Source organism: Crinia signifera, chromosome 1, assembly GCF_055691185.1.
Source record: "Crinia signifera chromosome 1, ASM5569118v1, whole genome shotgun sequence".
In the NCBI taxonomy this organism is placed as follows: domain Eukaryota; kingdom Metazoa; phylum Chordata; class Amphibia; order Anura; family Myobatrachidae; genus Crinia; species Crinia signifera.
Window position 1 is genome coordinate 46,850,077 of NC_139217.1, and position 12,776 is coordinate 46,862,852.

Here is a 12,776-nt window from a genome sequence, read left to right on the forward strand (position 1 = left end):
GAAAGCATACAAAGTATGCAGTATATGACAGAATCAGTATATGGAGGAGAGGGTTGTCTGTATATACGGTAGAGAGGTAGGAGGGTACAGTGTGTGTATATAGGGACAGTATATGGTAGGGGGGCGCAGAATATGCAAGAGGCTTGGGGTGCAGTGTATATAGGGCCAGTATATGGTTTGTCCCATCTTCAACTCCCATCTTAGTCAATTTACCCAAAGTATCTGTGGGAACATTGCGTTTAGCTCTTAGCCGCAAGGTCCTAAGGTCAAGTACCGTGTGCCTGTTGTGTGACTGCTGAGAGCCTGTCGGGGGTGAACCTTAATCCAAGAAGCCCTAAAACGACTAGTGACTTACCACTTACACACAGAAATGTCCCTAAATCCCAGCTTTTATCCAGCATTTGAGTGCCGGTCGCAGCCCGACCCCCTTTCAAATAGAAGAGCAGATTACCGGGTCAAGCATTCCTACCGGCAATTTGCTGATCAACATGGGCATCCCATCTGTCTGTCCGGGCGGTCAACCCTGCTCTAAATTTTCAAAATATCGACCCGGGTGGACCCTTTCACACAGAAAAAAGGACCAGTGTTGATCCATAAATTACTAGCGCTTGACCCGGTAATTTGCTTTTTTTGTGTAAAAGGGGGTAATATATTTATGCCTCATGGGACCAAAAGTAAATCACTGTCACTATTTTGTACCGGTTTCCTGTCAAGTATTTTTTGTTTCTGCTTTCCTTAAATAGAAGTTCTAAATTAAAACACTTGAAACCAATATCCAGAACAACAATTAAAATGGAGTATTCAAGTGGCATTCTATGTGACAAACATCCTGTTCCCAGCAAGGACAATACTTAATGAGAGGAATTTTATAACCCACACATTTCTCTGAGTCCTAACTCCAAAGCGGAGGATTTCCACGGAGGAAGTACGTAGCATTCCACATGATTACGCTGGCTGTGCCTGATCAACAGTAGCCACTAACCAGAGCTCTAAAGGGGCATACACACTGTACAATTATTTTTTTTTTACCAATTTTGTTGAATGCCATTGATGACCAATTTCCCTTGAACCCAGTCCCCATGACGAAAGATGTTGACGACAGAAGAAAGATCTAGCTACAGTTTGTAGGTGTTTTTTGAAAGATATCCAAATTGAGCTGCATGCACAGTTGACGAACGATCTTGATGAACAACTGGCGGGAATGCGCATCGTCATTCGTCGTTCGTTGCAAACGCAATGAAAGATAATTTGACCAATTTCGGTCAGAATGGCTGGAATGAATGAAATTGGTCAAAAGATTGGTCAAAAAAATATTGTACAGTGTGTATGCACCTGTGGCTGCTGCACAAACAATGCAAGTATGTTCGTTATGGTTATTGGCTATTTAATATTTGGAGAATTTGCTCATCTATACAGAGGCGTAGGGAACCAATGTAAATGTATTTTTGTTATTTATTCAATGTTATGCCAAGCTTTGTCTCCCTGTATTGTTCCTTTGTACGGCGCTGCGAAACACTTGTGGCGCCTTATAAATAAAATGATAATAATAAGGACTCAGGTTCTGGCGAGCACTGAATCTGGATGCAGCATGAAGTGTAAGAACACCAACGCGTTTCTCCACAGAGGAAGACCCAGGCAACATTATACTCAACGTCAAAGTGTCTTTTCATAGATATTGCTGTACTGTACATGATGGAGAGAATAGATGCAGTAGAGAACATTCACGGACATCTATCGATCTTAGATGGATAAAGGCGTTTATAGCAGAACTATTACCGGAACAAAACACTTGAATCAACAATAACAATAATGCTGCAATGTTGTAAATATATCTTATTGGTAAGTGTGTATGCATTTACAAATCATCTGCGGCTCTGCTTATCAGGACCGGCGCCCTGATGCGGTGGGGCCCGCGCCGCATCACCCGGCACCATCCCCCCTGTGGAGCGATGCAGCGGCGGTCGCATCACACCCCCCCTCCCTGGTGGAGCAGGTGTGCGCCGGGCCGCCTGGATGGAGGTGAGCGCCGATTCCCCCCCCATGGAGCAATGCCCGCACACTGCATCACCTAACCCGGCACTGCACCGCACCCCCCCCCCCCCCACAGAGCGACGGCCACATCACCCGGCCCCCGCACGGAACGATGCCCACATCACCCGCCCACGGAGCGATGGCCGCATCAAACACCACCCCCCATGGAGTGGGTGAGCGCTGGGGCGGTGCACCGGCCCTGCTGCTTATCCATCGGGAACCCAGCATTAGATACAAGGTGAAGGAGATTAATATAACCTTCTAAAGGGGACAAGTTTCTAGTTTCCATCTTAATTCCATTCTATAAAATGACAGCTAAAATCTCATTGGTTACTACGGCAACACTTCCAACTGTCCACAGCTGGGTGACGGGTCTGCAAAACTAACTATAATTGACAAGGTTCAAGAAGTGAAGCATGATCATTCTATATATAGACAACGGGCATACTATAAGATGTATCCAGTAGGCTAACGTGCAGAATAGCCACTGCAGTCACACCGGCATCATCGGTAAAACATTTCCCTGCATCACAAAACATAACAGCGCTTGGTACAAAGGGAAGAGAATAAGAGAATTCATGGCCAGCGGGTCTCAGTCAGAACATTGGAACAGGGATGTCTGCGTTACCTTCTCGTGGATTTCTTGTGTGGACTGCGCGTCGCAGAACGCTACTGTGGCAACATCTTTGAGGATGGGCATTTCTACCGTACAGTCTCGGCCGTCCAGCAGGGCCACAAGGGGGCGCGGGTGCATGGGCCCATTCATAATGGGAGGTCGAATGCCTGAGGAAACAAAAGGAAAAATAATAAGTCAAGCTGATGTGTACAGATACGGATTGGAGCACATCGTACGGCACTGTCCTTCAGAGACAGGGAAATAAAAATACACCAAAACAAAGCATTGATATCAGCCCGTTTAGTCATTCATTTTCACTCAATGCCCGGACAACATAATCATCAACTCCTCACCGAGTCCTAAAACTCAATAAACAGGAATAGCCCGTCACAGACTGGAAATATGCCAACATGGAGACGCGAGAGAAGGTAGAGAGAGCTAGGAAATGACATGGAGAGATAGACAAGTCTGGCGGCAGCGTATTACAGTGACTGGAGGAGAGAGAGGCTGAGGACCAATCCCGAGGCAATCAGATTAGCCAAGACAGATAATTACAGGCCTGTGACTGACATGCGCCCTCTGGACATCACTGGTGACAGCGACTGTATGTTTCACTAAAGCCAGATCAACACTTTGACCACAACCTCTGCAGGGTGCAGACACCAATACATCCCGGACAGTGGTACTGTAATTCCTCATTTCCTGTATGAATAAACTGATCATGGCAGATCTCGGAGCACCTTCACGCAGCTGATTAAGGTTTTATATATATATTAATTATATCACACATTGCTTTTCTTTTAAAGAAATCCCAGCTGTAAATAGCCTTTTAACACTGCCAGAAATATATTCGCTTCTTGCTTCTGAACGCACAGGGGAAATATTTACTAAGATGGGAGTTCTATTCAAGATGGGATGTTGCCCATGGCAACCAATCAGATTATACTACTTAGTCATGATCTGATCTCTAAACGACGACTCTGGACCCGTTGGCCCGTCATGTCACCAACATGGCAACAAGACGGGTGTAAAATCTGTAAGGGGTCTCAGCCGGGTCACCCGTGACTCGGAACAGCAATGTACAAGGGGTACAAGCCAGGTGAAGACAATTCCAGAGATGGGCCCGCCTAGCCTCCGAGGATGTGGTGCCTACTCTCGACAGGGTGTGGTGCCTACTCTCGCCAGGGTGTGGTGCCTACTCTCGCCAGGGTGTGGTGCCTACTCTCGCCAGGGTGTGGTGCCTACTCTCAACAGGGTGCAGTGCCTACTCTCAACAGGGTGTCGTGCCTACTCTCAGCTGCGTGTGGTGCCTACTCTCAGCTGCGTGTGGTGCCTACTCTCAGCAGGGTGAGGTGCCTACTCTCAACAGGGTGTCGTGCCTACTCTCAACAGGGTGTCGTGCCTACTCTCAACAGGGTGTCGTGCCTACTCTCAACAGGGTGTGGGTCATTTTGTCAACAGTAATTAGGACAACAGGCAATAGGTTGACATGCTACAAGTCGATACATAAAAAAAAGGTTGACATGCATTATAGCGGCATGTTCAAAAGGTCAACAGCCCCTCCCCCTCAAAAAAAATTTGGGTGTCTAGGTAAAAAAATGTCAACATCGTATTAGTGTGCCGCTGCGCTCACCATGCTTTGGACACGGTGCCTCGCTGAGCTTGTCACACCATTATATTCTCCCTCTATGCCCTTGGTTGTGAGGGGAAACGGCGGGCAAGGAGGCATGCATTCGCCAGGGCGGCGTCACAAGGACTCGGTAAGCTGCGTCCTTTGCTGCTTACCGAGACAACTAGAATCACCCCCCCCGCCATGTGTATGATTACCTAGCAATGCCATTGGTAACTACGCGGCTTGCTGTCCAATCACGGTAAATTCTGAGAACCGCAGTTATTGTTATCTGACAGATGCAGCTCATAATGAATCAAATTCATTTTAAAATTGATGAATTGGCAGCAAATGTGGTCTGGGCAGAGGTAGCGGGCACTCGCAGTAATAACACGCCTGGCTGGAGAGCGGAGAGCACACAGGTGTAGTATACACCATATAATCATTTATTGCTGGGCATGCACGGACATTTTTTGAAAAACTTTGGAATGTACAAAGTCAAACACAGGGTAACACATAAACATAAACAGTTATGGGGGCTGCACACATAGCCATCCCCGGGCATTCTCTAAGCCATCTTACTTCGCTTAGCAAATCCCACTACATCGCTCCGCGTGTAGGGGGATAGCGCGTCACTCTTACCCCGGTGATTAATATCCAGCACACTGGACAAATCAGCTTGATCGCTGGTGTCAGGGGCCAGTGTTCTCACGGAGAATAATGGCCATGACATATCGCTCAGTGGCACACCGCTGTGATCTAGTATCGCTGAGAGCGCTCATTCCCCCCCATGTCGCCCCGTGTGTAGGGCGCATTACGGGATACGGTCGTATTGTCGACCCAACTTAGGTCGACACCGTTAGGTCCACAGGCAACAAGGTCGACTGGGTTCTAGGTTGACATGGGACATGGTTTTAGGTGAACAAATGCATTAGGTCGACATGGGTTAGGTCAACAGGTTGCGAGGTCGACATGGGTTTATCACAGTTTTTTTACCCGAATGTCGACACAGTCGACATGGACAAGTTGGAAGTCAACCGCAATTACAGCTTAGTCTACGGGGGATGGGTGTCTTTCCACATTTCCACACTGAATTTTGAAATGTGTGTGCTCAATGTGTACGTGTGTGATGTGTAGTATATGTATATCCCCAATTATTCCTAATTATTTAAAGCCTCCACCATAATGTGTTTGCATTACTACACAATGACAGAAATGAAATCAGGTGTGGTGTTGTTCCTTCGTCATCTGTTTCCAAAATCGTCAATCTTATTTCCAGATCATCAATGAAGGCAAAATAAACCTTGGTGTTTTTTAAATTTCTAAGTGAAATAAACGGCTTTGAGGTGCACACCACCGGATCCAGGAGGTACCTTGTTGCCGAATTTGCAGGCTCTGAGTGCCATGGTGTCTCCGCAATGCGACAGACAAGCAAACACACTCTTCAACTTATTATATAGATTGGAGGGTATTATCAGTGAAATCTTTTTTCAAATTAAAAATAAAAATGTATTCCATAATGTAAAATAAGTTAAAAAAATGCCAAAACGGCCGAGTACTTTTTATAGCCACTGTACATGTAAGTACAATAATGAACTTACAACCAATGAGTACATAAAGCAAATAAAATGAAGTTAAAGAATAAAAATAACATCATTGTAAAACCATAAATTTTACGCGGGCGTGTTGCAGGCAGCCAAACGGCCTTATTAATATGATGAACTAGAACATTTATCAAGAAACTAGCTGCACATACTCCACATTTTCCATCACTCATTCCCACGGCAAAGTATTTAAGGTCAGGAGCTCTGTTTATGAATTCTTGCAATCTTTACACTATAAATTCCACTATAGCATAGGTGTGGCATGCCAGAGCCTTCCTGATTGGCTGCAGAATTAAGATTGTATCCTGGAAGTGGCCGAATCCCCATGTCCTGTTTGACCCACCCGCAGAACTGTCACTTAGCTGAGACCACTGACAGAGGTCACCAGGTTTTTCGGATATAGACGGTTACATGTAACACAGAACATGCTCGCACAGGATACAGCACGCCCACAACCCCCCCACCCCCCGCTATTTCTGAACGCCGGCCAATTCCTTGAACTTTTCCCCTTTTCTTCTTAACTTTCCAGTTAGTGTTCTGAACTCGTGACACCTCTGTTCTCAATGTTCCCAGATGCCACAATCCCCACACCCTAGGAAACCTGAGCAATGCATTGTAGTAGAGTCCATACCCTGAGCAGTACTCGCTGTGGGGAAGGATATGAGGGATCATGACTGGAAAATTAAAGTTCTAAAGCTAGCCATACATCTACAGATCGATTGACAGATTGGTTTGGTTGGAACAAAAACATGGTTATGGATGAGTGACAGTTTTTGGCAGTTTTCCAGCATTTCAAAGCAAATGGTCAACTGTCATTTGCTCTCATCCATAACCAGGTTTTTGTTCCAACCAGCCCAATCTGACAATCGATCTGTAGATGTATGGCAGCCTTAAGAGGGGAAATGCTGCCCGCAAAGTAGGTAAATCGTCCATAGGAACAAATCAGCTTCTTCTTACTTTACAGCACTGTACTTGATAGAAGCGGAGAGGTTGCTAGAGGCAACGTCCCAACTTTTTAGAGAAAAAATATTGTATATTGTGAAATTGTAAAACAATAGGGGTGTCATAAAGAGCTATATGTCTGGATATACCGTACTGAGCTAGCCCCACTATAAACATATCATAAGATACCATAGGCAAGTATAACACTTAAATCACACATACAAACTGCACAGTAATAAACAAAAAATAATTCCATAACCCACATTACTCTAATGCCCCATACGCACGGTGCGATGTGGGCTACAAATCAAATCAAATGTGGTCTAAAAATCAAATAATAAACCGCATCCGTTCTCTATTCGACCTCGAAGCGCGGCCCCGCGGCATCAAAATCGAATAGAAAAATAGACTGTACTATATAGTCGAAATCTAATGCGTTTGCCTTGGTGTGCGATTTGATCCTGATGGAATAGCAATGCAATCGCACCATGCATACGCCTTAAAAACATCTCAAATACCATGTGCTAATTCAGCAACAAAAGAAGATGATACTAAAACATTCAGAAACACATAAATATACTAAAATATATATCAGGGTTGCCTACCCTCCCAGCCCCCCGAAAAGGTGGGCAACCCTCCCGGATACCGGCGTCTCTCCCACCCCCCCCCCCCCCCCCCACCCACCTACGACTTTTGTGGGGGCTAAATATGCAAAACGCGCTCCGCGAATTGCAGGATTTGTCATACTGGGGATGGGGCTTGATGACATCTACATCAGGCCCCCCCAAAAGGGGTATGGGTAAAAACCGGACCAGGACAAAACCCCCGGACCAGACATCAAACTCTGCATTTTGAAACTTGTAGTGTCCGGTCCGGGTGATGTCCTGTCCGGGGGTGTCCTGTCTGCCTGTGACACCTGTCACCAGGTAGAGGAGGAGAGGTAGAATAAAGTCTCCCTGTATGGTCCGGGCATGTAGCAAAAACCGGACGGTCCGGACCACAGGGGGAGGCTGTAATCTCCCCTTCCCCATGTCCCTGATGATAGCTGTCACAGGGACCCCCCGACAAGATACCGCCCGAACAGGACACCCCCGGACCGGACCCTATAAGCTCCGGACTGCAGATTTTGATGTCCTGTCCGGCGGTCCGGAGTCTAGTCCGGTCCGGTCCGGTTTTTACATAGTCCCCCCCAAAAGTGCTGCTGACACTCTTTACAACATTTCTTTTCTTCAAAATAAAGACTGAGAATAAGAATGCTGAAATAATGCCTAGTAACGGGTTTTATAGATTGAGCGAAAGATCTCTGAAGCTAGGTCTATATGTAGTGTAGAGTACATAGCACATGTCCGTGTTCTACTGAAATCTAAACACAGCTACAACATGGGAATATGCATGCGAGACATAATATTATATCGTCTGCAGCCAATGACATCACACGCAGCTCCCAGTGATGCTACATCACTAGCCACACCCGTCTGCAAAAAACAACAACAAAACAGACTGACCGCTTTTGAAGGAGATTAATAGAAAGTAGATTTGGGGAAGAGAAGGCAAACAATGTAACTATAAAAATAAAAACAGGTGAGCTCTACAGGCAGACTTCATGATAACAGCACACTCTCATGTAAAGTTATTCAATAAATTCTAAGATTTTGGAACAAGGGTGATTTCAGCAAGTTCAGTGCATTCATTCAGACCTCTTGAATGAAGGCTAGGAGCCATTATCATGCAGGCGGACAGCAAATTGTATGCAAATAGCAATCAGGCCCTTAACGTTCTAAATAATGTGCAAATAATTAATGGGAGAAGTACAGAGGGACACTCAGCAGGAGAGGAAGCTGCAAAGTGCTAAACATAGAATGAATCCGTGGCAATAATGCCGGACACACGGAGAAGCCAGTCAGCGGAATATGATCCTCTGACATTGGAGACGGACAATCAGGGCTCTGCGTTAGAATCCATATGGCAACCATGTCTGCTGCAGTGACTGCGCCACTAACACGGGGATGGGGAACCTTTGGCCCTCTAGCTGCTGTTGAACTACATATCCCAGCATGCCCGGCAACAGTTTTAGCATGGCCAACTAGCAAAACAGTAGCAGGGCATGTTGGGATGTGTAGTTCAACAACACCTGGAGGGCCAAAGGTTTCCCATCTCTGCACTAATATCTGCCAGGACGGTTACTAACAGCGATAGCAACGTCATAGGGACAGGAATCAGCCCTGAAGTACATCCAGTAATACAGCTTTGCTTTATAGTGACCAAGAGTCCAATACAATCTTTCTTATTCTTCCCACCGGTTTTATTCACTAAGCTGGCAAGGTAATATATAATAAATAAAATTGATACAAGGTAAATGATTACTTCTAGAGAGTAGATAAAGCCGAATACAGACAAGTTTCTCAGTCATAATCGCAACAACGACCAGCCAAAAAGATTCAACACAGCACATAAAATGTGGCTTATTGCCTCCTTAAATACAGCCGCGTGTTTTAGTCTGTACAGGTAATGCCCATTTCTGCATTGCTACAAGTTTGAGCTTTCCCTTGAGATGTTATGGGCCAGATGTATTCAGCTTGGAAAGTGATAAAATGGAGAGTGATAGAACATCAACCAATCAGTTGCTAACTGACATTTTACAGTCTGTGTTTGAAAAATGACAGGAGCTGATTGGTTGGTGGTTTATCATCCTCCGTTTTATCACTTTCCAAGCTGAATGCCCATAACATCTCAAGTGAAAGCTCAAACTTGTAGCAAGTTGGCTACAAGTCGGCAACCCTGCTGTAATGTTGAGTTTTGTCTCCCTGCACTGTTCCTTTGTACGGCGCTGCGAAACAGCGCCATATAAATAAAATAATAATAAAAATAATAAACGGATAGCTCTCCTTAAATCCCCATACACAGTAGGCGATTAGGATTGCCAATCCCGGGTTTAATATCTCAAACATTTTCGGGGTCAAATCCCGGGATTCCGCCAATCCCGATCCCGGGATTAGCTACCCTATAGACACAACATTGTCTACTATGTACACTCAATGTCGTTAACGATGCGCGCTCCCACGCATTGTTAAATAGCCCCTCCCACATCTTGCATTTTCAGGCGACGGAGGCCCTCTTCAAACAGCAAGTGCGTAACATCTATTCCCATTGTGTTTATACTGTATGCATAACATGTATTGGTTTTCTCTGCATATCCTCCTGCAGTGACCGTATAATTCACAGAATACTAAGAGTTAAAGTCGACAATCAAAAAGTCGACATTAGTTTTTCATGGTTTTTTTTTGTCCCGAATTTCGATGTAATATCGACACCTACACCGTTTCAGTGTACAGTGTCCCCTTCGTAGTGTCGGCCTAGCGATCGTATCCCCCCCCCCCTCTCACTTACCCTGCAATATTCTGGAGCACTAGAGGGTTTTGTAGTAAAAGCGAGCGCGTTTCACTACTCATGTAAGGGGTTAAAAACTAAAAAAAAAAATTGCCAGATTCGCTGGAAAGAAAAATAGGGGGAAAATGGAAAAATAAAGACTGGGTGACTGAGAACAGGCCAGCAACAACAGAAGTCGTGTCCAATCACAACAGGCACATTCTTGGCTGAACTTATGTTACATTTAATCACAATATAAAGACAAATAAAGTCACATAATAACCACCAGCGAATTGTGTGTACAGAGGCCAAAATTGGGAGGAAAGCTGGGGGGGGCGACAAGGGATACTTCTAAGACCTAAAAAAGGGCCCCATTTAACAACGAACCACAACTCCTTTATAGCACACGCTATAGGGTATAAGGCAGGCATGGCCGAACTATGGCCCTTCAGCTGTTGTGAAACTACAAGTCCCATCATGCCTTATGGAATGCTAAAACTATGGCAAGGCATATTTATTTATTTTTTTAACAGTTTCTTATATAGCGCAGCAGATTCCGTTGCGCTTTACAAAGGAGACAGTGATACAACAAACTGGGTATTTACAGACAATCAAAAGGTAGGAGGGCCCTGATCGCAAGCTTACAATCTATAGGGAAATAGGCATTGATACATAAGGATAGATACTGTATTCTTTATTGCATCGATTCCACCAGAATGCAAGGTTCTGTGACTGGTTCTGGAATTTGATAAGCTTGCCTGAAGAGATGAGTTTTTAGGGAACGCTTATACTGTAGGTTTGGAGACTGGAGGAGAGTCTTATTGTTGTCTTATTGAGAGTCTAATCTATAGATTGTAAGCTTGCAGCAGGGCCCTCCTACCTCCATGTCTGTCTGTTGTTACCCAGTTTGTTTTATCACTGTTTACTATTGTAAAGCGCAACGGAATCTGCTGCGCTATATAAGAAACTGCAAATAAATAAATAAATAATAAATAATTGTGCTTGGGAGGGCATTAGGTCATATCCCCCAACACACCCATAGCAAATTATTAGCATGTTTCACCCCATAGGACACCCTAAAATATCTCCGTTTGGAGGTTTTCTCTCATTCCCTACTAAACCAGGGAATATACATTTTAGATAAGAACAGTATGCAACAGGAATAAAGAACTGGGATTGCCAAAAATCCAATACAGGTGCGGAAAAGCGCACCTAGTCCATCGTCGGAATCCCATCTGCCAGGAATCAGACAGAAGGGCAAGAGAAACAAAGCCCTTTGCGGACTCGCTGTGCTCGCCACCTATTGTATTCTTATTCTATGGGGGACGTGGAACCCCCCCGCAAGGGAAAACAGCCAGTCAGCCGGGATCCTGACTGTCAGGCTTTTAGAAGTCGGGATTCCGACGGTGGTGTAATGACTGGGCGATTTTGAGCAGAAAGCAGCTCACTTTAACCGTTTGAGCTGCTTTCAGCTAAAAAGCCACTTAGCGGGGTATGCAATGTGTCAATACTGTCATTAACAACAGCATTGATGCAGGATCACGGCAGAACGGGCCCGACTGCAGAAGCTGTCGGGCCCGTTCTGCCGATAACGGCCGTGGATTGTCATTATCCGGGCCGCAGATCGACAATCTACGGCCGTTTTCGCGTTTGCTATAGTCAACATCCCATTTTCAATAGAACTCCCGTCTTAGTAAATTTACCACATAAAGCTTCACCAGTTGCGGGAAAATGGAATTTATTGACCAAATTACTATTTTGTGTCAGCTTCATACATTTTGTAGCAATTTTCAAAGATTTCTGCATCCACTTCAAATATAACAATAGGTCACAGCTTTTTTATAAAAATGGAGCGCCGGATCTATGTACTAAGCATTAGAGATGTAAAGCAGTAATAAATCAGGCCCTAACTGTCATTTTGTGAACACAGACAATGAGCTGACTGGCTGGAACATTTTCTCCGTCTAAGGGGGGTAAGGGGGGTCTAAGGGGGGTATTCAATGTCAGGGGCACGGCTGTCGAGCAAGCTCGACAGCCGTGCCCCTGTCCCGTTCTCGTTTTGCTCGCCTGGAGCTCGGCAGCTTGTGCTGTCAGGCTCGTTCTGCGCAAAACCCCTGTTCAATGCTGTCGGGGAAGACAGCATTGAATAGGGCCCCGCAGCCATCTCCCCCGTCGGGAAATGGCTGCGGGTGCACGACAAAGATTGAATACCCCCCTTAGTCTTAAACCCATGTGCACATAATACTGGGTGTCATGCCAGGGATCTATAATCTTCTTAGTTTCCCTAACTCCACATTATTGGGGGATATCAGGAAGAGCCCCGGGGCAGGGCAGGTAGATTATAGGGGAGGAGGGGGCAGGTACTTTGTTGGACTCAGAGGGCAGTATTCAATAAGGCCAATTCGCCATTTTTCATGGCGAATTTGTGCTATTTTCACTTTGGAAGGTGATTTTTTGTGTCAGAAAGTGAATCACCCTATTCAACGTGCACTTTTCACCGTCTGCGAACAGTGAATGACGGACAATTCACCGTCTGATAGTCTCCGCAATTCGCTGTGAGTGTTTTCAATGATCAGATGGCGAATTGCTTTCTAAGTGATTTTCGCCG

At 45.3% G+C, this 12,776-nt stretch overlaps 1 protein-coding gene across 10 annotated transcripts in view; it reads right to left on the reverse strand.

Annotated features, from left to right (window-relative positions):
- Positions 1-12,776, reverse strand: part of CTBP1 (C-terminal binding protein 1) — a 392,310-nt gene that overhangs the window by 50,783 nt on the left and 328,751 nt on the right. For 9 of the 10 annotated variants that reach the window (XM_083148178.1, XM_083148263.1, XM_083148092.1 and 6 more), the window contains one exon: positions 2,660-2,814. In XM_083148178.1, the coding sequence (XP_083004304.1) occupies positions 2,660-2,814 (155 nt within the window). Of the gene's footprint in view, positions 1-2,659; positions 2,815-3,000; positions 3,021-12,776 lie in introns of those variants that run through there. The other variant, XM_083148852.1, reaches the window with a different exon arrangement.